Source organism: Nipponia nippon, unplaced genomic scaffold (assembly GCF_047370975.1).
Source record: "Nipponia nippon isolate SJK-2023a ecotype South Korea unplaced genomic scaffold, ASM4737097v1 scaffold_42, whole genome shotgun sequence".
Taxonomy (NCBI): domain Eukaryota; kingdom Metazoa; phylum Chordata; class Aves; order Pelecaniformes; family Threskiornithidae; genus Nipponia; species Nipponia nippon.
In genome coordinates this window covers 1,044,746-1,070,042 of record NW_028262361.1, presented here as the reverse complement: position 1 = coordinate 1,070,042, position 25,297 = coordinate 1,044,746, and the positions used below count along the sequence as shown (strand labels likewise).

General features: G+C 58.7%; 2 protein-coding genes across 6 annotated transcripts in view; one reads left to right on the top strand and one right to left on the bottom strand.

Moving 5' to 3' along the window:
* LOC104014961 (uncharacterized) overlaps positions 1-9,401 on the bottom strand; it is a 10,189-nt gene extending 788 nt beyond the window's left edge. Inside the window, exons 1-11 of one of the 3 annotated variants that reach the window (XR_015709121.1) lie at positions 9,304-9,401; positions 4,713-5,095; positions 4,123-4,342; positions 3,728-3,823; positions 3,441-3,539; positions 3,207-3,257; positions 3,010-3,099; positions 2,532-2,639; positions 2,289-2,440; positions 1,506-1,615; positions 639-857 (exon numbers count right to left, since the gene is read on the bottom strand). Coding sequence is in view for 2 of the 3 variants with exons in the window: in XM_087778201.1 (XP_087634327.1) it covers positions 725-857; positions 1,506-1,615; positions 2,289-2,440; positions 2,532-2,639; positions 3,010-3,099; positions 3,207-3,257; positions 3,441-3,539; positions 3,728-3,823; positions 4,123-4,330 (1,047 nt within the window). In the remaining variant the exon portion in view is untranslated. Of the gene's footprint in view, positions 1-390; positions 858-1,505; positions 1,616-2,288; positions 2,441-2,531; positions 2,640-3,009; positions 3,100-3,206; positions 3,258-3,440; positions 3,540-3,727; positions 3,824-4,122; positions 4,343-4,712; positions 5,096-9,303 lie in introns of those variants that run through there. The other 2 variants (XM_087778201.1, XM_087778202.1) reach the window with 2 other exon arrangements.
* EVI5L (ecotropic viral integration site 5 like) lies at positions 6,253-25,297 on the top strand. 3 transcript variants are annotated; one of them, XM_087778146.1, is made up of 20 exons: positions 6,253-6,403; positions 10,771-10,970; positions 11,900-12,089; positions 12,250-12,474; positions 12,909-12,983; positions 13,285-13,410; positions 13,797-13,940; positions 14,100-14,189; positions 14,692-14,789; positions 14,900-14,960; positions 15,980-16,033; positions 16,616-16,648; positions 17,471-17,611; positions 17,801-17,929; positions 18,514-18,654; positions 19,269-19,421; positions 20,017-20,163; positions 20,979-21,074; positions 21,186-21,281; positions 23,495-25,297. In XM_087778146.1, exons 2-20 carry the CDS (start codon positions 10,822-10,824, stop codon positions 23,693-23,695), a joined length of 2,349 nt encoding a protein of 782 aa, XP_087634272.1. In that variant the 5' UTR covers positions 6,253-6,403; positions 10,771-10,821; the 3' UTR covers positions 23,696-25,297. The 3 variants fall into 3 exon arrangements, with proteins under 3 accessions (XP_087634272.1, XP_087634273.1, XP_087634274.1); XM_087778147.1 differs by lacking the exon at positions 16,616-16,648; XM_087778148.1 differs by lacking the exon at positions 21,186-21,281.

Below are 25,297 nucleotides of genomic sequence, written 5' to 3'. Positions count from 1 at the left end.
GGCGGGAATTTGAAGGCAGCTCCCGCACAGGTGTGGGGTTTTTTTAGGGATTGTAGATAAAACCGCCACGGCGGCGCCTACAGGTGTTAAACACCGCACCGGCGAAATCCCAAATCTTCCAGCGGAGCCGCTGCCCACGCCGGGAGGGGAATCCGGTAGCGCGGCCTTTCGGCAAAACAGGCGTCGCGCTTCAGCACCCACGAGTTGAGGATTTGCATATACACCCAGAAAACACATTCGCGCCTCGTCTTCGCTGGTCTCTCTTCCCTTTTTGGGTTGTTTTTTTTTTTACCTAAACCCTGGGAAAAAGGTGTGCGCCGACCCTGCTCGGCGCCGCGTCGGCTCGATTTACGTGAGTTTTGGTTCAAATCGTAATCGAAGCGCTTTCTTTATTAATTTGTTTTCCTGATTAACCGGCAAGCGATACGTCGAGCCTCGGCGCAACAGGTAAACGGTGACAAAATGTTAACAAACACCCCCAAAATCTCTAAATTTCACCCTAAGGTGTGACCCCCTCAAACGGTTTAACCCCTCCACCACAGCGGTTTGCCCACCCCCAAGCAGCGCACCCCACTTTTGGGAAGGGGGGGGGTACCCATTTTCAAACCCCTTTTTTTCCTAGAACCTCGTGTTTTCACCTTGCGCTTGGTTTTGCCGGGTTTTTACTGGTTTTTCCCCATTTTTAAGCTGCGGGGAGGTGAGCAGGCGGCCCCGGGGGAAACCGTTAGCAGCTGCGTTCGCAGATCCAGGCCTCGTTGTTGGAACAGGTAGCGTCGTTCCAGCGGCCGCTGGAGTAGATGGTGACACAGTCCTCGCCGTGGTGGCCCACGTTGTTGGGTTCACCGCTATTCCAGAACCTGAGGAGGGTAGGCACACCATTTTGGGTGAAAAACTCTCCGTTTGGGAACTTGTTGGGTTTTAGGGGGGGGGAGTTTAAGTAGGGGGGAGTCAGGCGGAGAGCACACCGACCCCGCAGCATCTCCCCGGGGAGGGTAACAGCCCCCCCAAAAAAACTTTCTCCCCCAGTTAACACAGCAATGCAATTTCGGTGATTTTTCCTGTTTTCCCCCCGTTTAACGCAGGAAAACGGCTCTGCTTCGATCGCGGTGTTTTTCCCAGAATCCCCAAAATGAGAAAGATCCATTAGAAATAACCCCTTTGACTCAGGGCGCGGGGTCTCGGTCGGGAACCAAGCAGGCGCTGCGGCTCCTTGCGCGTTCCCACCTGGGTTTTCAGCCCCCAAAACCAAAGCAAATTTGGGGGGGGAAAAGCCAAAATCTTGCCTGCAGCAGGGTGGCTCCTCTCACCTTTCCCTCCACCCGGCATCTTCAGGTGCCGCGGCAGCACAAAACTGGTTTCCGTGCTTTTTAAGCACTAAACCAGAACGGACGGGTGCGGTAATGAGGGCGCGGCGCCTTTTTTTTGAGCAAAAAAAGGGGCCGAGGGAGAACAGGGCTGATTTTTGGGGGGGGCAATTTACCCTCCGATGAGGCTGAAAAACGTACGAGAGAGAGAGGGAGCGGCCGTTCACCCACTGCCAGTCGCCTTCTTTGTGCATGTCGGTCAGGCCCAGCCAGAACACCCGATTCTCCATGACGTGATTTGCCAGAAATTTCTGCAAACGGGGAAGAAAAAGAAGCGTCAGGAGAGGAAGCAGAAAGCGACGGCAAAGGGATTCAGCGGCGCCGAGGCCGGTGCCGGCAGTCGGTGGCATCGGGGAGCCTGTCCCTTGCAGGGGACAACCGTGACGCGCCACAAGCGTGACAAAAAATACAACGTTTCCCATGGGAAATGGCAAAAAAGTGCTGCAATTTCTAATAGCTGGAGGAAGAAGCTTTTTTCAGACCCAACGTGCTTTTTTAAAAGCCGGGGCGGTGAAAGCACCCTCCTGAATGGGAGGTAGGAATTGTCTAAATCGGGGTAGAAATGTTAACTTGTGCGCGGTTTGGGTTATATTTCTGTAATTCATTCCATAACTTTAATAATTTCTCAAGAATTTGAATAATTTCTCCGTGACTTCACACAGACCCCAGCGGGGCAGCCGCTTCCCCCCCGACTTTTCCCAAAAAATAAACCTTAAATCACACCAGAAATTCCTGCAATTTGGCCAAATCTCTTCAGAACCAAGAGGGAACCTCAACCGGTTGCATTTTCCCGCCTCCACGGGCAGCCTTGAGTCACCCGTGCTTAACTTCCAGCTTTCCGTTTGTGGAACTGGAGTCTAATATTCCTCTAAACTCATGAAATCTAAGGGTTTTTTTCACTTTTTATGGGATTTCTCAGCTTACGTTTTCCTGCTCGGTGTCGACGATGGCCAGATGGGCGTTGAAGCTGGTGCAAAAGTCTTTAGCAGCCAGCCAGGGTTTGTTGTTGGTGGAAAAGAAATAGCAGGTTTTGGAGAACTGCTGCCAGCCGGCGGGACAACGCGTGCAGAGAAATTCTGAGGGGAAAACGGGGGAAAAAAATAAAAGAGAATGCGTGGGTGAGCCCAGGGAGACGCCCGCGGGCTCAGCCCCACCGCTACCCCTCACCTGAGAGGTTGCGCGTCCCCTCCAGCGCCGCGTCGAGGAGCGCCGACGCGCGGCTCTGCTCCTGCTTCACCTCCGCCAGCTGCCGCCGCAGCAGCGTGTCCCTTTCCTCTGCCGGGGAGAGAATAAAAGGTAATTCAGCTGTCGCAAAGGCCTAAAAAACCGGTTTTGTCCCCCTTCCCCTTTTCCTTTCTGTCCCAGTTTACACCGTGGGTTTCGCTGTGGGTTTTCCTGGTGCGAGTTACCGCTCTCTAAACTTCAGGCAGTAAAACCTCAAAGCCTTTCCGTTAAATGAGCTTTTTATTCAGGCCGAGAAAGGTTTTTTTCCTTTAATATTATACTTAATGATATCTCAGACTCATTAAGGTTGGCTTTGTCCGCTCCCAGTGCACGTGTTAGGAATCTTCGGAGCATCTACGGCATGTTTTGGGAATCGAGGAGGACCGATTTTAACGATTTTCCATCAAAATCAGGCTCTCACCCAGGACACGGAGGCGATCTGACAGCTCCGTCCCGCCCTCCGCTTCGTACCGTGTCATCTTCCACCGCATGTTCTCCACTTCTTGTGACACTGGAAGGAGGAAAAACTCTGCTTTTGACCCCCATCTCGTCGCTGCCTGCGCCTGGTGGTCAGGATTCTGCCCGCGTTTTCCCAAAACAGCCTTTTCCTTGGCATACCGTTCAGAAGTTGGCCATGAATCGCCTTGAGCTCGCCAGAGAGCTGTTTATCTAAGAGGAAAATAAGAGGAGAAAGCTCAAAACAAGCCCTGACCATCTCTGTCCTGATGGAAAGCGGCTTTGGTTCTTTTTTTTTCTGGAAAAAGCACCCCGGGAAGCACCAGGGGGAAAATCCATGCAGGTATCAAGGGTACAAGGGGTGCCAGGGAGCCATTTTGGGGCAAGATGTTGTACCGAGGGCGTGCTGGACTTCTGAGAGGTTGTGCCACGCCGTCGTGTGGCTGTTCTCGCTCTGCGTCCGGGCTTGTTCCAACGCCTCCCACGCTGCGGATACTGGGGGAGAGGAAAAGAGCACTCGCCTTCGCTCCAGAGCTGACCCCGAAGAGCTCGCGGGCTGCAAAAGGGCCTTCAATCCTAACTTGAACCCACGTTTTGCTCCATCCGCTGGTGTTTTCCCCCAAATCGTGCCCGCCCTGCGCTCAGCGGGGGCGATCAGAGCAAGGGGCGCGCGGTGGACTCACCTCTCTGGAGATTCACGATAGCGAGGGCCATGAAGAGCACGAAGACGAGGGCCAGAAGCACGTACAGCAGCGCGACGGCTCTCTCCGGAGACGAGGCTAGGAGGGACAGCGCTGCCAGGGGCGAAATGGGGGGAGGCGACCCCAAATAACTCCCCCCCCCAACAGATATTTTCTTAAAGAAGAGCACAAAGAGGAGAGATCTCCCCAAAACAACCTCTCGAGAGGCTCCACCACCCCGTTCTCCACGCTCAAACCTCTTTTTCCTAGATTGTGACCCAATGGAGGAACCAGGCATCAAAATTTGGCTCTAACTTCGGAGAAAGACCGGTTTAAAGAGCTGAAACCCTCTAGTTTCATGTCTCTGGATCCCCAAACCCGCTCCCTCACCCCGATACCTCCTTTAGGCGCTTTCCACCGCTCTCGCTTCTCCAACTCCATCTCCTCAGTGAAATCCCAGTTCTCATAAGTGCTGACAGCACCTTCGCCTTGTGACATATCTCTGATCCTTTCGTTTTTTTTGATATCACTCCGATTTATGCAGTGGGGAAGAGGCGTCATCCCATCCGGGGGTGGGGGGGGGGGAAGGAAACGCTCGCGTTTCATAATTCTGATTTCCTACGAAAAAAAAAAATAAAAAAAAATCCGCACACTCAGGAGCTTTGGAGCGGCCAATGCACTTGGGCAGCCCCTCGCCACGTGTCGCAGCCCCTTCCCTGTTGATTTTTGGAATAATTGGTTAAAAAAAACACACTCTGCTCTCCTCAAACGAGGCCAACGCCTGCCCGAGGAGGTGTTTTTTGCAGGCTTCGTGCCGAAACAGCGACCGGCATTCTCCGAGGTGAGCCCCTAAACTCCACTTTTGTTTGTTTGGTGGGGATTCTTTAGCATTTTATTCAGTGTTTTTGTGATCATTTCTTGTGTTTTTAATGCGAGGAACTTAGTGTTGTGAAAATCCTCGGTTTTTTGGACACCCTTTCCTTCATACCTTCTCCGGAAAACTCTTTTCGTTGCCCAAATGCCGTCAGGGTTTCGAGTCAGGCGTCCCTTGGGCTGGCTATCATGGAAAACGAAAGTTAAAAGTTATGAATCGTTTCACGTTGACTGATGTCAGCTGAATTTCACAGAGGCACCGTGGGGAAGAGCAAGCACAGCCAAAAGTTGAACATCCCTCACTGGTTCCCCTGTTCTCGGGGCAAGCGGCTTCCTCCTTTTGTCCAATTTCCCCTTTTTTGATCCCGAAATTAAGGAAGGTGAGGCCAAACACCTCCGCTGGTTGGCTGCTCGTGCCCTTTTGGGTCAAAACACAGTGAATTCGGCCCATGAGCTCTCACGGTGGGTCACCTCTCTGGTAGCAGCATACGGGTTGTCCTGGTGGTGTCGAAGAGGTTTAAAAAACAAAAAAAAAAAAAAAAGATCAAGGATGGCACTTTTTAAGCTGAAAGAATTGAAAACCGAGATAAAAGTCAAGAGAGGATGGAAAACACCCGTTCCCACCCCTAAACCTTCCACGTCCTTCTCTCTTTAACCTTTTTTACGGTTTTTTAAATACTGAAGCTAGAATGGTTGAAAATCCCTTTAAGCTCCCAAAAAACCCAGTTCTCGGCACTGTTAAAAATATCCCCAGTGACACCTCAGCACCCCCAGTGTCCCACAGCCCTCTCCCTGGGCAACTGGGGACTCCAGTGGCCCTGCAATCACTGGGGACCTGAATCCCTGAGAAACGTGGGACCCCTGTCACCCCCATTTATGAGGAGCTGAGGTCCCTATTGTCCCCATCCCTGGGGATCCCAGGAGCCCCCAATGTCCCCATCCCTGGGTCCCTACGGGATGGGGGACCCCCGTCACCTCAGCACCCCATCCCTGGGGCTCTGGGGACCCCCAGCCCAGGTCCCCCTTACCCGGGCGCCATCCCTGAGGTAACGGAGGGTGACTCCACCCTGGACCCCTCACCACAGAGCTGCCATCAGCTACTCGACGCCCCATAGGCGGAGGCGTCTGCCTATCATTCCCTGTCAGCCAATAAGAGCCGAAAATTTCCCTAGAAAGGCGGGATCAGCCACCTGTGCCGGAGGGGTGAATGCCGCCTAGTCTCCGCGCCCCCATAGGCTGCCTCACCTTCTCCTGCGCCAGCGATTGGTAGATTCTCCGGTCAATCAAATCCAAACCCTTCAGCTGAAGAGGCGGGGCTTGTTGCCCTCTCCTGTCAGCCAGGTGCCACTCCAAGCGAGATGTGGCAGCCGATTGGCCGGTCTACCTATCCATCATCGCCACCTGCGCCTGCCATTCGCCTCTCAGCCAGTCGGTGCCCACCCTCCCTCAGGGGGAAGCATCTCCTTGAATCTCATTGGAGGGCGGCTTGCCCATCAACCACCGACGAGCCAGTCTATTGGCTCACCGCACAACAGGCGCGGTTTAGTAGCCGGGTCCCCCGCGGCGGCTCATTGGCTGTGGCGCCGCGGAGGGGGCGGGAGGAGGCGGTGCCGTGATTGGCTGCGGGGCGGGGCCGCCTGTCAGTCAGTGTCAGTCAGGGCGGCGGCGGCGGGTTCCCCCCATGGCAGCGGCGGGGCCCGCGGCGGCCGCGGCTCCCGCTCGGCTCCAAGCGGCGGTGGCGGCGGGGGGGCGCCGCGGGCCCCCCCCTCGGAGGCAGCCGGTGGTCGCTATGGCAGCGTCTCGCAGGTAGGAGGGGCCGGGAGGGGCGCCCCGCCCCCTGGGGGGGCTCCCTCCCTCAGGAATGGGGGGTGCACCCCCCCCGGGGGGGGTGTGCGATGGGGGTGGTCGGGGGTGATCACCCCCTGGGGGTAATGGGGCCTAAAGCCCCCCCCCCCTTAAGATTAGGGGGAGGATTGGGGGTAAAACCCTCCGCCAGGTGAGGGGGTAATTGGGGGTGACCCCCCCGGGGGGGTGCTGGGGGTAAACCCCCCCCTCCAGGCTATGAGGGTGTCTATGGGGGTAATGCTAGGGAGTGTAATTTGGGGTAAATAGCCCCCCCCCCCCCAGTGTATGGGGGGGGTAATTGGGGTTGCCACCCCCCAGCTGGGTGGTAATTGGGGGTACCCCCCCTTCTTTGGGGGCCATTTGGGGGTCACCCCCTCCCATATGGGGGGGGGGGTATTGGGATAATTTTCCCCCTGGCTATTGGGGTGGCTGGGGCTAACCCCCCCCCCCCCCGTGACTATAGGGTAACTGGGGGATTCCCCCCCCAGGCTACGGGAGTAAATGGGGTTACCCCCTCACTTTTGGGGAGTAATTGGGGGTTCATCCCCCCCGGAGGAAACCACAGGGGTGCCCCCCCACCATGCTATGCGGGGTAATTCAGGGCTATATTGGGGGGGGGGCATTGAGGGTGCCCCCGCCATGCCATGGGGGGACATAGTGATGCCCCCCCACTACAAAGGGGGACACTGGGGGGTTCCCCCCTATTCCCCTCCTTTATTGCCTCCCCCCCATTGCAGCCTGCCGGGGACTGCACTCCTGTGTGCAAAGAGGGTGTTGTCCCTCACTCCTTTTTCCCTTAAAATAATCAGGTTTTGGTTAAAAAAAAAAAAAACGGGGGGGGGGGGGGATTGCAGCAGGCGGCAGGACCCCCCCTTTCACAGCTGCGGTCCCCCAAATGGCATTTATTGGGGGGGGGGGGGGGGCTTTTATCACACACACCCCCCTCAGCCAGTGCGCACCCACCCTCTCCACCAGCATCCCCGTGCCCCCCATCTGTGGGGAGGGGGTTTGGGGGGGTCCCTGGGTGCCCCCCAAAACACCCTCCCCCCTCGCAGCCGCCCAGAAGATGGAGCAACGGCGGCCGCAGCCCCCGGAGCCGTGGCTTTGTGCTGTCCCCGACGCACATCTCCATTTGGGTTCAAACCCAGGGATTTTAGCTACGCCGGAGCAACTCATGTTTCCTATCAAATTACAGGTTTTTCCCCCAAATTCACCCTCCCTTTTTGATTTTTCCCCTTTTTCTGATGGTTTTTCATCAATCAGGGCTTCGCCGGCAGCGTTGCCGGTGGCGTTTAATACCTGCCGCCACCAGCAGCCTGGATGGGGAGGAAGAAAAACCCACCCTATTTTGGTGAAAAATCCCAAAAGACATCAAACCCTCCCAGTTTCGGGCTCATTTCAACCAATTTAGGACTGCAAAAAACACAAAAATCACCACCCGTGTGGCGTTTTGGGTAGTTTTTCCCCAAAAAGCCACATTTGAAAATGCAGTTTGGTGGCCGGCGCCGGCGGGGGGGGTGGTTTCCTTGCTCCATTTTGGTGCTGAATTCAATTTTCACCTGGTTTTGTGTGGGTTTTGGTCGGTTTTAAACCCGGTGGCATTTGGGGGGGGATTTTAGTTTAAAATTTGCACCTGCTTCATCCCCGCCAGCAGCAAAATTCATGGTGTTTAAACCCATTTATATCCATTTTCCTCCTCTTTCCACCAACCGCGGATGTTGGTGAAGCTTGAGAACATCCCGCTGAAACATTTGTGGTTTAATCAATTTGTTTTCCTTATCCGGCTCCTTTTGTACGTTAATATTTGGGGTTTCTGACAAATTAGTGGATTTTTGATGGTTTGTGTCCAATGGAAAGTCGGCGTCGCTACCTGGTGCCTCCAAAAATTGCAGCTGAAACTGGGGGTGAATCCCCGTTTTGATGAACTTTTAAGAGGAGGCGGTGAAAGCGGCATAGGAAAGAAGTGGAAACGGCGCGGAGACACGGCAAAAATGGTGCAAAACAGGCTCAAAACGGCACTGAGAGACGCTGAGAAAACGGCGTAGAAAATACTGTGAAAACAGGGTGGAAAAGGTGCAAAACGACACTGAGAGACGCTGCAAAAATGGGCAGAAAAGGCATAAAACGGCACAGAAAAGGCATTAAAAGGGGTGGAAAAGGCACAAAACACCACAGAAACGGTACAAAGCTCCATGGAAAAGCTGCAAAAATGGGTCAAGAAAACTACAAATTGGCAAATTTTAAGCAGAACGGGGGAAATTTTAACTTTTTCCACCCGAAATGCTCCAGCTCGAGGTCGGCGTCTTAACATCCTGCTGAAATTGGGCTTTTTTTTTTTTTTACGGCGTTTTGATTGAGCGATGGTATTTTGGGGGAAAATGAGTCAACGTGACAGCGGCACATGGGGACACGTGAGGACCTCGAGGGCTCCGCAGCGCCCCGTCGCACCCGGAAAGTTATTTTTTATTAACGCACCACCGCAAACGGCCTGAAATCAGCCCCTTTTTGGGCCAGTTTCCCAAAAACAGAGCCTGGGCGCCGTGGTGGCGTTTCCAGGACCATTTCCACCATTTTTTCCTTTGATTTTCTCTGTGCATTTGACACACACCCCCCTGGACTTTTTTTTTTTCCTCCAAATTCAAGCATTTTCAGCAAATTTGCATACCCATCACCCCGGAATGAGCTCTCAGCACAACAGGAACCCCTGAAGGACGGTGCCCACCATCTCCTTCTCCCCATGCTGGAAAACCAACAAGATTTCACCCAAAAAAAACCACTGAAAAATTTCAGCTTGCCTTTTCTCCTCTTTTCCCATTTCCACCTGTTTTTTTCCAGGTCTAATAAACAATATTACCACCTACCTATCTCATTTTTGGGTTGAAATTCTGCGTTTCGGCCGTCCCATGCTCATCCACACGTGGCTGTTGCTTTTATTTCCCCCCGCCATCGACGTGGAAATGAACATTTTCCTAAAAAGCCATTTCAGGACATTCTCGCAGCCCATTGAACCGTGGCGGGTTGTGCTGCGGACGCTCTTTGATCGGTAACTTATAATTTTGCAGCAAAGCCGCCGCCGGCGCTCGCTAATTTTTTTCATTCAAACAGTATTTTGGGTGATATCAGCCAGCAAGGTCTTGCAGGGAAATATTAATTATAGAAAATAAATTAGCGTCTCTCCTGGAGATGAAGGCGCTGCTGGACGATCCCTGTCCCGCAACAGGCGGCATGGGGCTGAATTAAATATAATCAGGGCTTTTTTCCCCCCATTATAAAAATTCCTGCTTAATAAGCAAATCTGCGTGATCCCGTTAACGATTGACGCGATTCTTCCCCCCAAAGCCGCTCTGTTAAATTTTGCTGCTTTTGGAAAACCATTAACCAAACGGCACGGAATTTTCCCCGTTTGCGGTATGGCTGCGCTTGCCCAGCACCCCTTCCTTGCTCTGCTCTCCTCCGAGCTCGTTTTGCTCCACCAGCCAGTTTTTCCCCCCAAAAAAGAGGTCAGAAATGTGGCTTTTTGGTTAAAACCTCCCCGATTTATAGCTTAATCTGCACAGAGAGCAAATGAAGCCCAAATCAGGTAAATCACACATTCACGGTGCATCCTTCAGGCGCTGCTGCTTTTTATTTCTTTCCTCCGCTTTCTTCATCCCCTCTGGCCACAGCAGCGACTGAGGGTTCATTTTGCCAATCTTCAGCAGCATTTTTTCACCAAAAGGAGAGTTTTTCAGCCCAAAAAAGGACGGAGCTGCCTTGAGGGATCCCAATCCCTGCCAATCCTCCAGCGAATCCCCACCGGAGACGCCGCTTGAACCCCTCTTTTTCCAGCAATCCTCAAACCGCTGCTTTTCATCCTATTTCTGCCACTCCCTGTAATCCCAAACTGAGACTCGTTCTTCCCCGAAGAGGCATTTTTCTGTAAAACGCCGCCAAAATGGGCAAACTGGGGTGCTGTCAACCCCTAAAGCAAATCCACAGTGAGGACAGCTTTCTGCAAATCCTCTCTTCCCACATTGGCTCGTTCCTTCCCAAAACAAGGGTACATGGGGTTTAATTCCAGTTTTTACGCTAATTTAATTCAACTAATTTAGGGCAAACATGGGACGATGCACTTAGACCTGGCTTGACATGAAAACTGGGCTTAAATGGGGGGGGGGGTTTAGGGAATTAAGTGAATGTCTCAGTGGGGTGCAAACTGAGCGATGCTCGCATCCTGTTTTCTATCAGATTAGCTAAAACAGGGCGGGTTTTAAGAGATTTGAAGCAATGTGGTGAGGAGAGAAAGATGGGGGGTCACATCGCGCTCACGCTGACGCTCGGCTTTCCAGGTGAGACCCCGAAATCCCCGCGGGCTCAGCGCGTTGCCGGCCCCCGCCGCCATGGCGTCGCCGGCCGTCAGCCCCGACTCGTCCTCCCACGAAGCCCTCTCCTCCGTCAACTCAGCCCCGGCGTGTTCGCCCACCTCCGACTCGGAAAACCTCAGCCCGGATGAACTGGAGCTGCTGGCAAAGCTGGAGGAGCAAAATCGGTGAGTGCCGGGGGATATCTGCCCCGTTTGGTCTTTTTATTGTCCTTTTTTTTTCAAGCATTTCCCTTAAAATCAAAAAGACTGGACAACAACGAGCTGCTTCCCCCAAGCATCGCTCCAGCCGGGGTGAAAACACTCCGGTTTATTATTTTCCAGGTTATTTTTTTCTCTTTGAAAGCAGCAGGGTTTGCTCATTCAGGCAGGCAAAGGGGATTTCTGGAAGGAGGCGGTTGTTTGGAAATAATAAATAATAAACCCACCCGCTCCGGTGGTGGGTTTTAAATCTGCTGTTGATGGGAAACAAGCCCTGAGGCTCACTTTGCCGAAACACCGGGCAGAAAGCTCCATCCCTGGCATTAAACCGGTGTTAAAATCAAGCCCTGAAATGCAAATTTCCTTGCAAAGCCATTTTTAAGCAAATTCGCTCTTGGAAAAACCCCATTGGAAATCTGTTTTTTAAGCAGATTCGTTAAAGAAGCCATCCCCAGGCAGCTGTCGGCATCTGGCCGGGGAAAATAGCCCATCCTGGAGCTGTTTTGGGGTGGTTTAGGGGAATATCTCCTCCTTTGGGGCAATTTGGAGGGAATAACTCCGTTTTTGGAGTGGTTTTGGAGGAATCTCTCCTCCTTTGGGGCATTTTGGGTGAATATCTCCTCTTTTGGAGTGGTTTTGAGGGAATACCTCCTCTTTTGGGGCAGTTTTTGGGGAATGTCTCCTTCTTTGGGGCATTTTGGGGGAATATCTGCTGTTTGGGGGGAATGTCTCCTCCTTTGGGGCTGTTTTGGGGGAATAGCTCCTTTTTTGGGATGGTTTTGTGGGAATCTCTTCTCCTTGGGGGCTGTTTTGGAGGAATATCTCTTCTTTTTGGGCAGTTTTGGGGGCTCTCTCCTCCTTTGGGGCTTTTTTGGGGCTATCTCGGTCTCTCGCAGGCTACTGGAGGCTGACTCCAAGTCGATGCGCTCCATGAACGGCTCGCGAAGGAACAGCGGCTCCTCCTTGGTCTCCAGCTCCTCGGCCTCCTCCAACCTCAGCCACCTCGAGGAGGACACCTGGATCCTCTGGGGCCGCATCGTCAACGAGTGGGACGAGTGGAGAAAGAAGAAGGAGAAGCTGCTGAAGGTAAGGATGTAGCTTTATTTTTAATTATATTTTAACCCCCCTGCAAAAATCTGCACCATTCTTCCACGTGCTGGGACAAGACGATGTCTCCCCATCCGCGAGGAGCTTCCTCATCTCCTTGAAACCCATTTTCTCAGGTTTTTGCCCCATTTTTCCACAGGAGCTCATCCGCAAAGGGATCCCCCACCATTTCCGTGCCATTGTCTGGCAGCTGCTCTGCAGTGCCACCGACATGCCCGTCAAAAACCAATACTCGGAGCTGCTCAAGATGTCCTCTCCCTGTGAGAAGCTCATCCGGCGGGATATCGCCCGCACCTACCCGGAGCACGAGTTCTTCAAGGGACAGGACAGTCTGGGCCAGGAGGTGCTCTTCAACGTCATGAAGGTAACGTCTTTTCCTCAAACATCAACGGATCATGGCTACAGCCCGGGCACCGCTTTGGGTTTTGAAGCTGTTTAAACTGGATATTAATTTTTGAGGGGTTTGGTTTCCCCCAGAAACTCCTGGAAGCATCACTTCTTGCAGCATCACAGCCCTTTCCTCGCAAAGGGACCTCATTCCCCATCCGTCCCAGACCTCATTTTTTCCTGTTGAGTTTTACTCTGAATTAAGAAATGGATATTTGAATCTTTTGAGGTCTAAATTCAAGTTTGCAGCAACGTCGTCTTCGCAGGAGGCATTGTCAACCAAAAAAAGCTATTTTCCATGGTCAAGGCTTCCCTCCACCGTTGCCCTCCCACAGCAAGCAGGGATGGTGGCGCAGCCAATCCCCCTGCTCACGCATATATTTATTTTGATTTTTTTTTTCCTCCTTCCAGGCCTATTCGCTGGTGGACCGGGAGGTCGGATACTGCCAGGGTAGCGCCTTCATCGTGGGACTGCTGCTCATGCAGGTTTGTGCCAGCCCCCGGGACGAAGAGAAGCCACCAATGGGGTTTTAACACCCTCCGAAGACGTGGTAGAATGGGATTGGGGAATAGGAGCCTTTTTCTTGAGCCTCAGGAACAAAATGGGCTCGTTCCCACTATCCCACTTACTCCTGATCGGTTTAAAATCCCCCGTTCGCATTCCCCTTCACCCAGGGACGGTTCCCGGCACGTCCCATCCCATCCCGTCACCTGATGGGAAGAGTCTCTGTGTCCGGAGCTGCCAGCAGAGGTTTAAGGGGGAATTCATGTCCCTTTGGGTCTCCAGATGCCCGAGGAAGAGGCCTTCTGCGTGTTTGTGAGGCTGATGCAGGAATACCGCTTACGGGAGCTCTTCAAACCCAGCATGGCCGAGCTGGGGCTCTGCATCTACCAGTTTGAGTACATGCTGCAGGTAAGTGCTCCCCCAAAATGCTCGGGGTGGTGGGAACCAGCAGGTAGAGCCAGGGGACAAGGACAAGGGAGAGGCAGGAGTGAGGTGGCAGCTCTTGGGAGAAATGGGTTCCTCCCCAATGGAGCTCGTGTCCAGCAACACAGATCCTGGGGATGTCTGTGAGATGCTCTGAGGACCATCCGTGATTTCTCAAGGGACCAAGGATGTCCGCAAGATACCTTGGGGACCCCCATGAGACCCTGGGGACCATCTGCAAGCCCCCCCCACCAAGGGACCTTCCATGAGACCCCTCAGGGACCTCTACAAGACCTCGTGGACCTGTTCAAACCCCTAAAAACATCCACCATTCCCCATTTCTCTTTATTTCCCCCATTTCTCGCATCCAGGAGCAGCTGCCGGAGTTGAACATCCACTTCCGCTCGCAGAGCTTCCTCACCTCCATGTACGCCTCGTCCTGGTTCCTCACCCTCTTCCTCACCACCTTCCCTCTTCCCGTGGCCACGCGCGTCTTCGACATCTTCATGTACGAGGTAACGGGGCTGCGGCCGACACCATAAATCACAAAGGGACCACAACCACGTTTTCCACTTGGATGTGGAAACGTTCTCCCCACGCCAGCTGATCTGGTTTTGGGGAGGAAAAACCCCGGGTGGGAAAGGCGTGGGGTCAAGCGTGGACCCTTCCCGCAGGGCCTGGAGATCGTCTTCCGCGTGGGGATGGCACTGCTGCAGTTCAACCAGGCTGAGCTCATTCAGCTCGACATGGAGGGCATGTCCCAGGTACGTGCTGGTGGCTTTTGGGGTGGATTTAGCCCACGGGATGGGTTTCAGGGTGGATTTATCCAACGGGATGTATTTTGGTGTGGATTTGTCCAACGGGACATGTTTTGGGGCAGATTTGTCCAACGGGTCATGTTTTGGGGCAGATTTAGGCAACAGGACATATTTGGGGATGGATTTGTCCAATGAGCCTTATTTTGGGGCAGATTTAGTCAACGGGACGTGTTTTGGGGCCGATTTATGCAACGGGCCATATTTTAGATGCATTTATGCAACGGGCTGTATTTTAGGTTTACACGATGGGCCATATTTTGGGGCTGGTTTATGCAATAAGTTGTATTTTGAGGTGGATTTATGCAACGAGGGCGTGTTTGGGGGCAGATTTATCCAACAAACCCTATTTTGGGGGCTGGTTTTACCCAGTGGGCCCTATTTTGGGGCTGTTTTATGCGATGGCCTGTATTTTGGGGCTACGTTTCATGACCGATTTCCGCACCTGCAGTACTTCCAGAAGGTGATCCCACACCAGTTCGACAGTTGCCCCGACAAGCTCATCCTCAGGGCCTTCCAGGTCAAGTACAACCCCAAGAAGATGAAGAGGTGAGACGGGGTGACGAGTTCCTGCGCTTGGGTGGGATCCCCGTGGGGTGCGAAGCCAGGGGGTCTGGTCCCCGTCCTCGCGTCCCAGCCTGTCCCCATGTCCCGAGCAGGCTGGAGAAGGAGTACGCCGCCATCAAGAACAAAGAGATGGAGGAGCAGATCGAGATCAAGGTGAGACAGGTCAAGTGTTGGCATCCTGGGGCCACTTGAGCCATCCTCGTGGCCCCTTGGCCCATCCCCGGGGCCAGCTGAGCCCTCCTGGCATGGCGTAGCCCATCCCTGAGGCCATCTAAGCCATCCTGGAGCCACTTTGGCCCATCCCAGGGTCACTTGACCCATTCCCAGAGCTGTTTGAGCCATCCTGGGATGGCTTAGCCCATCCCCAGGGCCATTTAAGCCATCCCAGGGCCACTTTGACTCATCCCTGGGGTCACTTTGAGCCATCCTGGGGCCATGTAGCCCATTCCTGGGGCCACTTGAGCCATCTCAGGGGGGCTTAGCTTCTCCCTGGAGCCACTTGACCCATCCCTCGGGTCACTTGAGCCATCCTGAGGCGGCTTAGTCCATCCCCAAGCCCACCTGAGCCATCCTGGCATCGCTTGGACCCATCCCACAGCCATTTAAGCTGTCCCCAGGGCCACTTAGCCCATCCTGGGTACCATTTAGCCTGTCCCCAGGGCCATTTAAGCCATCCCAGGGCCACTTTGACCTATCCCATTGGTCATTTAAGGTGTCCCCAGGGGCCACTTAAGCCATCCCGGGGCCACTTGACCTGTCACAGAGCAGTTCGAACCATCCCAGGGCCACTTTTCACCCATTCTTGAGGACGTTTAGCCCATCCCTGGGGCCATCTGAGCCATCTCTGGGGCCATCTAAGCCATCCTGGAGCCACCACGATCCATCCCAGGGCCATTTAAGCTGTCCCCAAGGCCACTTAGCCTGTCCTCAGGGCCATGTAAGCCATCCCAGGGCCACTTCGTCCCATCTTCAGGGTTGGTTGAGCCATCCCAGGGCCACTTGACCAGGGCCACTGGAGCCATCTGGGGACAGCTTAGCCCATCCCTGGGGCCACTTTACCCCCACGTCCCCCTGTCCCCAGGCTGTCCCCAGGCTGTCCCCAAGCTCAGCGACCCCCCGGGGACATCAAACCCCGCCACGGAGCTAATTCCTCCCCATTTTCCACCCCCCAGCGCCTCCGCACCGAGAACCGCCTGCTGAAACAGCGCATCGAAACCCTGGAGAAGGTAGGCCCCGTGGCTGGCACCCCAAAACCCCCCTGGGGGCACCCCAAAGCCCCCCTGGGGGCACCCCAAAACTCCCCTGGGAGCACCCAAACCCCCTGGGGGCACCCAGCCCCCCCTGGAGCACCCAAAAAGTCCTCTGGAGTACCCCAAACTCCTCTGAGGCACCCATGCCGCCGCCACCTAGAGATCCCAGCACCCATGGGTGCAACCCTGCAACCTCCAGCACCCCTTTTATGGGCCGCATCCCCAAAATCTCCCCTCCCAGCACCGTTTTGGTACAAAAAAAGAAGATTTAAGTCCAGCAAGCAGGTGTTTCATCATTTTTCCACGCAAAGTCTTCTTCCGGGAGGTGGGAAACGCTCCGTTTTAGGGCAAAACTCCCCCATTGCCATGTTTCCCTCCCCCCCCCCCCCCCCAGCATGGGGGAAAAAGAGCTAAAATCCTTGGAAAACACCCCAAAACGGGGACCGATGATGCGCAGGAAGGTTGCCGGGTGCCTCTGCCTCTCGCTGCCTCCGTCCTCTTCGTTTATCTCGTTACGTCTCTCCTCTCTTTCTCTCTCTTCTCCGCCGGCGGCCGCAGGAGAGCGCGGCTCTCGCCGACAGGCTCATCCAGGTAGCGTCAAAAATAGCTATTTTTCTCTTTTCTGCTGCGTTTTAACCCTTTTCTTCCCCCTTTTGCTTCCCAGCCCGCCTGCGTCCGGCTTATTTTGGGGAAGATTTTGCCCTTTTTCTTGCTTTTTTGGAGGCTCCCGCGCACCTTCCCCGCTTTGGGGGGTGGGAAGGAGGATTTGGGGGTGGTTGGTGAAAATGGGAGGTTTTGGCCCGTTTTGGGACTCGGTGGCAAGCGGGGGCGGGCAGCGCGGTGGCACTTGAGGGCAAGGTTTGGCCAAGATGGGGGAAAAGCCCCCATTTTGGGTGAGTTTGTTCAAAATCTGTGGGTTTTGAGTGGAAGGTCATGGGTTGTGGGGTTAGAGTGGCTCGGAGGGGACAAAATGGCCCTGAAGGTCCCCACAGGGCTGGTGTCACCTCTTTGTCCTCAGTGTCACCTGCTGTGGGGCTGGTGTCACTCCCCAGGGCTGGTGTCACCCCCTTCTCCTGGTGTCACCCCTTCTCCTGGTGTCACCTTGCTGTGAGGCTGACGTCACCTTCCATGGCTGGCGTCACCCCCTTCTCCTGGTGTCACCCCTTCTCCTGGTGTCACCTTGCTGTGAGGCTGGCGTCACCCTCCATGGCTGGTGTCACCCCCTTGTCCCCAGTGTCATACTCTTGTCCCCAGCTTCACCCACTGCGGGACTGGTGTCACCCCTCGGCCCTGGCGTCACCTCACGTCCCCGGCATCACCCCCTTGTCCCCACCACCCCACTCCCAGTGCCACGCTGGTGGGGAGAACCGGGCACGCCCTGCCGTGGTGGTGACGCGTCCCCGCTGTCCCCAGGGCCAGGTGACACGGGCGCAGGAGGCGGAGGAGAACTACATCATCAAGCGAGAGCTGGCGGTGGTGAAGCAACGATGCACCTCGGCCACTGAGAACCTGCAGCGTGCCCAGACCACCATCCGTCAGCTGCAGGACCAGCAGGTTGGTGTCCCCACGTGTCCCCAAATGTCCCCAGATGTCCCCAGGCGTCCCCATCGCCCCCACACATCTCCCTTTCAATTCGCGCCCTGCTGCAGCCCGGATTTGGGTGCAGGTAGTGGGTGCCACCGCCGTGGGCAAGGGGGGGACAGGCGTTATGTCCTGTGGGTGACGCGTTGGGGACGGTGGCAGGGGAACCCACGCTTCAGTGAGGAGTTTGTCACCCACCTGGAGACGGAGCTGGAGCAGTCGCGGCTGCGGGAGAGCGAGACCCTCGGCGCCCTCAAGGAGATGCAGGATAAAGTCCTCGACATGGAGAAGGTGACAGGGACAGCTCGTGGGTGTCAGGCTGGTGGCCTTGGGGACAGGGATGATCCCACAAGTGGCCCTGGGGATGGAGAGTGTCACACAAGTGGTCTTGGGGATGGGGACAGTCGTGTGGGTGGCCCCAGGATGGTGACATGAGTGGCCCTGGGGATGGAGAGCGTCACACGAGTGGCCTTGTGGAGAGGGAGTGTCACACAGAGGGGGCTTGCGGGGGTCCTGGACCTGGTGTCCCCTGTCCCTGGGGATCCTCAGTGCCACACAAGTGTCCCCAGAGGGTCCCCCTGTGCTGGGGGATCCCCAGTGCCATGTGTCCCCAGGGGATCCCCTGTCCCTAGTGTCCCCTGTCATCTTCCCACAATGTCCCATGAGTGTCCCCAGCTCCACCTGGCAGAGGGGGACAAGCCCCCAGTGCCACCACCCTGGGGTGTCCCTGCCGATGACCGGTGCCACCACCCCGAGGCGTCCCTGCTGACATCCAGTGCCACTGCCCTGAGATGTCCCTACCGACGTCCGGTGCTACCGCCCCGGGATGTCCCTGCCCCGGGGTGTCCCCGCTGACGTCCCCCGTGTCCCCGCAGAGGAACAGCCTGCTGCCGGACGAGGACAACGTGGTGCGGCTGCAGGAGGAGCTGCAGGCGCTGGCGCTGCGCGAGGCCGAGGCCGTCAAGTCGCTGACGGAGCTGCAGCAGCAGGTGAAGGACCTCAGTGACAGCTGGCAGGTAAGGACCCGGGCGCCTGCGTCCCCTCCGGATGCCTGGGTGTCCCCCGGATGCTTGGGTCCCCCCCCCAGACACCTGGGTGTCCCCCCAGATGCCTGGGTCCCCCCTCAGGGTGCCTGGGTCCCCTATCAGCTACCTGGGACCCTTGTCCTGATGCCTGGGTCCCTTCCTGGCCACCTGTGTCCCTTGTTCCAACATCTGGGTCCCCTCTTGTCCTCCTGGGGCCTTTGTCCTGATGGCCGTGTCCTCTCCCGGCCACTTCGTCCCCTCCCAGCCACCTGGGTCCCCTCCCATCTGCCTGGATCCCATGTCTTGACGCCTGGGTCCCCTCCCTGCCACCTGGGTCCCTCGTCCCAACACTTCTGTCCCCTCCCATCCACCTGGGTCCCCACGAGGGCCACTTGGGTCCCTTGTTCCAACATCTGGGTCCCCTCTTGTCCTCCTGGGTCCTTTGTCCTGACGGCTGTGTCCTCTCCTGGCCACCTCGTCCCCTCCTGGCCACCTGGGTCCCTTGTTCCAACATCTGGGTCCCCTCCCTGCCACCTGGGTCCCCACGAGGGCCACCTGGGTCCCCCCCACCCGCCTGGCGGGTGCCTGACGGGTGCGGGGCACAGGCGGGCCGGGCAGGCGGGCGCTGGAAGGAGTCCCCGCGGCGGAGCAACGCCAACGCGCTGCAGGAGGCCGTGGTGGCGGCACGGCTGCGGGAGGCCCAGGCCCAGGCCGAGCTGCGGGCGCTGCGCCAGCGGGTGCTGCAGCTTGAGACGCAGGTCAGAGCCGGGGCCGCATCCTGACTGGGGGCCGGGGGGGCTGAACTGGGCAGGTACTGGAGTCATGGGTGCTGAACTGGGTGTGCTAGGGCTGGGGGTGCTGTGCCAGTGGGTGCTGCAGCTCGAGACACAGGTCAGAGCCGGGGCCGCATCCTGACTGGGGGCTGGGGGTCTGAACTGGGGAGTACTGGGGCTGTGGGTGCTGGGGGTACTGGGGCCGTGGGTGCTGAGGGTGTGGGTGATGGGGCTGGGGGTGCTGCAGCTCAAGACGGAGGTCAGAGCCCGGGCTGCATCCTGACCTGGGGCTGGGGGGCTCAACTGGGGGTGCTGGGGTTGTGGGTGCTGGACTGGGAGTGCTGGGGCAGGAGGGGCCAAACTGGGGGTGCTGGATCCACGGGTGCTGGGTGCCTGCACCCTTGGGGCCAGATCCAGGTGCAGCAGAGCCATGTGGGGCTGGGGGAGGTGGTGACAGGGACCACGGCTGGGGTGGTGACAGTCCTGTCCCCCCCTCCAGGCCCAGACTGGGGACAGGGGCTGCGGGAGCTCGAGGCGGGGGTGACAGGGGACGGGGTGGTGACAGTCCTGTCCCTTGCAGGGCCAGATCCAGCGCACGGTGCTGGGCCGGGCGGAGCAGACCTGCGCGGGGCTGCGGGAGCAGCTGCGGCTGGCGGCAGCGCAGAGCAAGGGGCTGCAGGCGCAGCTCAGCGAGAGCCACCGCAAACACGCCGAGGCCCAGTGCAAGGTGGGACGCTTGGGGACGCCCTGGGGACATCCTCGGGCCCTCCTCTGTCACCCCTCTGGGGGTACCCATGGGTGCTCCCCATCACCTCCCCCGGGACACCCACAGACCCTCCCTGGGGACATCCCTGTCCCCTCCCCAGGGACACCACTGTCCCCTCCCCTGGGACACCCATGTCCCCTGCCTGGGGACATCCCTGTCCTCTCCCCTAGGACACTCATGTCCCCTCCCCAGGGACGCCACTGTCCTCTCCTCTGGGACACCCCTGTCCCCTCCCCAGGGACACCCACAGACCCTCCCCAGGGACACCCCTGTCCCCTCCCCTGGGGCGCCCCTGTCCCTTCCCCAGGGACACCCCTGTCCCCTCCCTGGGGACACCTCTGTCCCCTCCCCGGGGGCACCACTGTACTCTCCCTGGGACACCCATGTCCTCTGCCTGGGACATCCCTGTCCCCTCCTCAGGGACACCCCTGTCCTCTCCCCAGGACACCCATGTCCCCTCCCCAGGGACACCCCATCCTCTCCCCTGGGACAGCCATGTCCCCTGCCTGGGGACACCCACAGCCCTTCCCATGGGGTCAAAGTGTCCCCTTCTGCAGTGTCCCCATGTCCCCTCCCATGGGGTCCCCGTGTCCCCTCTAAAGGGATCAATGTGTCACCTCTGAGAGGGTCCAAATGTCCCCTCCAACAGCGTCCCCATGTCCCCTCCACTGGGTTTCCATCACCCCCAACGTCCCCTCCACCGGCCTTCCCTTGTGCCTGGGGACAGGGGGGGTGGGTGACACAGGGGTGGCACCGGGTGACACGTTTGTCCCCAGAGCAAGGAGGAGGTGATGGCGGTGCGGCTGCGCGAGGCCGACAGCATGGCGGCCCTGGCCGAAATGCGACAGCGCGTCGCCGAGCTGGAGATCCAGGTGAGCGGGGACGAGGGGGTGGCGTTGGGGGGGACAAGGGGGGACGGGGTGACAGGGTGACAGGGTGACAGGGGAGGGGACAGGCACCCGCTGACCCGCCCGCACCCGCAGAGGGAGGAGGGCATGATCCAGGGGCAGCTCAACCACTCGGACGCCGCCCAGTACATCCGCCAGCTCAAGGACCACATCGACGAGCTCAAGGCCGAGGTAAGGCACCCATGGGTGCTGCGGCACCCACGTCCTGCGCCCACGGGTGCTGGGGGACCCGTACCCCGCAGTCACGGATGCTGTGGGACCCGTACCCTGCACCCATGGGTGCTGCAGGACCCGTACCCTGCACCCACGGATTCTGCAGGACCCGTACCCTGCACCCATGGGTGCTGGGGGGCCTGTACCCTGCACCCATGGGTGCTTTGGGACCTGTACCCTGTGCCCATGGATGCTGGGGGACCCGTACCCTGCACCCATGGGTGCTGCAGGACACATAATCCTGCACCCACGGTGCTGGGGGACCCACGTCCTGCGCCCATGGGTGCTGGGGGACCCGTACCCTGCACCCATGGGTGCTGCAGGACACATAACCCTGCACCCACGGTGCTGGGGGACCAACATCCTGCACCCATGGGTGCTTTGGGACCCATACCCTGCGCCCACGGGTGCTGTGGAACCCATACCCTGCACCCATCGGTGCTAGGGGACCCACGTCCTGCACCCATGGGTGCTGCAGGACCCATACCCTGCACCCACAGGTTCTGGGGGACCCACGTCCTGCACCCATGGGTGCTGGGGGACCCACATCCTGCACCCATGGGTGCTTTGGGACCCATACCCTGCGCCCACGGGTGCTGTGGAACCCATACCCTGCACCCATGGGTGCTGCAGGACACATAACCCTGCACCCACGGTGCTGGGGGACCCATGTCCTGTGCCCATGGGTGCTGGGGGACCCGTACCCTGCGCCCATGGGTGCTGGGGGACCCACATCCTGCACCCATGGGTGCTTTGGGACCCATACCCTGCGCCCATGGGTGCTGGGGGACATGTACCCTGCACCCACGGATGCTGCAGGACCTGCACCTTGCACCCATGGGTGCTGTGGGACCCGTACCCTTCGCCCATGGGTGCTGGGGGACCCATACCCCGCACCCAAGGGTGCTAGGGGACCCACGTCCTGCACCCATGGGTGCTGCAGGACCCATACCCTGCACCCACAGGTTCTGGGGGACCCACGTCCTGCACCCATGGGTGCTGGGGGACCCGTGTTCTGCACCCATGGGTGCTGGGGGACCCCCGTACAGGGTCTGGCCCCCGCACAATGCCTCAGGGACCCTTCCCCGGGGCGGGGGGTGACCCCCCGGGGACATCGTCCCCTGACCCCAGCACGGTGGGGTCACCCCCCGCCCCGGGGAAGGGTCCCCCGTGTCCCCAAGGCCAGGACACCTCGGGGACAGTCCCCAGGCGGGGCTGCGCTGGGCGCTGGCGCCATCGGCGACGTCCCCTCGGTGCCATCGGCGCTGTCCCCGCGGGGCCACGTGGCACCGGGGCAGCTGGTGACAATGTCTCTCCCCGTCTCTCCTCCCTCCTCCCCTTCTCTGCTGTCCCTTGTCCCCTCCTGTCCCCTCCCGTCCCTTTGTCCCCTTCTCTCCCCCCCCCGCTCCTTCCTTGTCCCCTTGTCCCTGTCCCCGTCCCCTTGTCCCCTACCCGTGTCCCCTTGTCCCTGTCACCTTGTCCCCCATCCCCTTCTTCCCTGTCCCCTCCCCCACATGCCCTTGTCCCTGTCCCCCATCTCCTTGTCCCCTGTCCCATCCCCTGTCCCCTTGTCCCCATCCCCTTGTCCCTGTCCCCTTGTTCCCTGTCCCCTTATCCCATGTCCCCCTGTCCCCATCCTGTCCCCATGCCCTTGTCCCCATGTCCCCTTGTCCCCATCCTGTCCCCTTGTCCCCCATGCCCTTGTCCCTGTGTCCCCTTGTCCCCCTGTCCCCATCCTGTCCCCATGTCCCCTTGTCCCCACCCTGTCCCCTTGTCCCCCATCCCCTTGTTCCCATGTCCCATTGTCCCCCTGTCCCTATCCTGTCCCTTTGTCCCCCATCCCCTTGTCCCCATCCCCTTGTCCCATCACCCATCTTCTTCCCATGTCCCTTGTCCCGTTTCCTGTCCCTCTCCCCTTGTCCCTATCCCCTTGTCCCTGTGTCACCTTGTCCCCATCCCCGTGTCCCATCACCCATCGTGTCCCCTTGTCCCCATCCCCTGTCACCTTGGCCCCATCCCTGTCCCCCTGTCCCCATCCCCGTGTCCCATCACCCATCGTGTCCCCTTGTCCCCATCCCCTGTCACCTTGGCCCCATCCCTGTCCCCCTGTCCCCATCCCCTTGTCCCATCACCCATCGTGTTCCCATGTCCCTTGTCCCCTGTCCCCGCAGATCCGGCTGCTGCGGGGGCCGCTGGCCTTCGGGGCGGTGGGGCTGGGGACACGCCTGGGGGACGAGGACTCTCTGGGTTCCTCCGACGAGGAGCTGCCACCCTTCGCCCTGACCCACGGGGACATCAGGGACCTCGGGGACCTCGGGGACATGGGAGACAGCAGCGACAGCGAGACCGAGGGGGCACCCACGGCACCGTGACCCATGGGGACGTCGGGGACACGGGGGACAGCAGCGACCAGCGAGACCGAGGGGGCACCCGTGGCGCCCTGATCCACGGGGACATTGGGGACGTCGGGGATGTGGGGGACAAGCGATGACAGCGGGCCCAAGGGGCCACCCCGGGGACCCTGACCCGTGGGGACATCGGGGATGTGGGGAACCCGCCAGCCCCGGGGCACCCTAGGGGCACCCAGGGGACACCGAGGGCCCCCAGGGGACACTGGGGACACCCACGGCACCCGGGGGACACCCAGAGGACACTAAGGGACACCCACAGCACCCAGGGGACACCAAGGGCACCTGTGGGTCCTGTGGCACCCAGGGGACACTGGAGGACACCAAGGGACACCCAGGGCCCCACAGCGCCCAGAGGACACTAAGGGGCACCCGGGGGACACTGCGGGCACCTAGGGGACACTAAGGGACACCCAGGGGACACTGCGGGCACCTAGGGGCCCTGTGGCACCCAGGGGGCACCCAGAGGACACTAAGGGACACCCACGGCACCCAGGGGCCCTGTGGCACCCAGGGGACACCGGGGGACACCCACGGCAGCCAGGGGACATTGAGGGACATCCGTGTCACCCCAGGGCAGGATCCGGCCATGGTGGGGGTCAAGGTCTTGGGCCTGGGGCTGCCCCGAGGCCCTGGCAGGGCCCTGAGCACGGCCGGATCCTGCACACAGAGGGATCCTGGGGCACCGCTGGATCCCTGGATGGCCAGATCCTGCGCATAGAGGGATCCTGGGGCACCGCTGGATCCCCAAACGGCCGGATCCTGCACACAGAGGGATCCTGGGGCACCGCTGGATCCCTGGATGGCCAGATCCTGCGCATAGAGGGATCCTGGGGCACCGCTGGATCCCCGAACGGCCGGATCCTGCACACAGAGGGATCCTGGGGCACCGCTGGATCCCTGGATGGCCAGATCCTGCGCATAGAGGGATCCTGGGGCACCGCTGGATCCCCAAACGGCCGGATCCTGCACACAGAGGGATCCTGGGGCACCGCTGGATCCCTGAATGGCCGGATCCTGCACACAGAGGGATCCTGGGGCCCCGCTGGATCCCCGTGCAGCTGGATCCTGCGCATGGAGGGACCCTGGGATCCCCCCAGGGCGCAGCCCAAGGCCAGATCCTGGACACAGCTGGACCTTGGGACACAACGGGATCCTGGGCACGGCCGGATCCTGGGCACGGCTGGATCCTGCACCCAGCGTCCCCCTGGACACAGTGGGACCCCCCCACCCCTCGACACCCCTCCACCCAAGGAGGTGGCCGGATCCTGCACACCCCCAGATCCCCGCCACGACCCCCGGGACGCAGCCGGATCCCGCGCGCGGGGATCTCCTGGATACGGTCGGATCCCCCCACCACGAACCCCCCCCCCCCCCCCAGCCGGATCCTGGACACGGGGGGGGGGGGGGGGGACCCCGACACGGCCGGCGGCGGGGCCGGATCCTGGACACTTGGGGGGGGCACCCTGATGTGGCCTGGCCCAGGAGAGGGCCGGATCCTGCACCCCCCAGCACCCCAATTGCTGTTTATACCCTGTACAGAGAAATACAGACGCTGTGGGACAA

What these genes read in the sequence shown, in the direction of transcription:
- EVI5L (XM_087778146.1), top strand. Translation starts at nt 10,822, where the DNA reads ATGGCGTCGCCGGCCGTCAGCCCCGACTCGTCCTCCCACGAAGCCCTC. An exon ending in TGCTGCAGCTTGAGACGCAG is followed by an intron (nt 19,422 to 20,016) that starts GTCAGAGCCGGG and finishes TGTCCCTTGCAG; the next exon opens with GGCCAGATCCAGCGCACGGT. An exon ending in TCGCCGAGCTGGAGATCCAG is followed by an intron (nt 21,075 to 21,185) that starts GTGAGCGGGGAC and finishes CCGCACCCGCAG; the next exon opens with AGGGAGGAGGGCATGATCCA.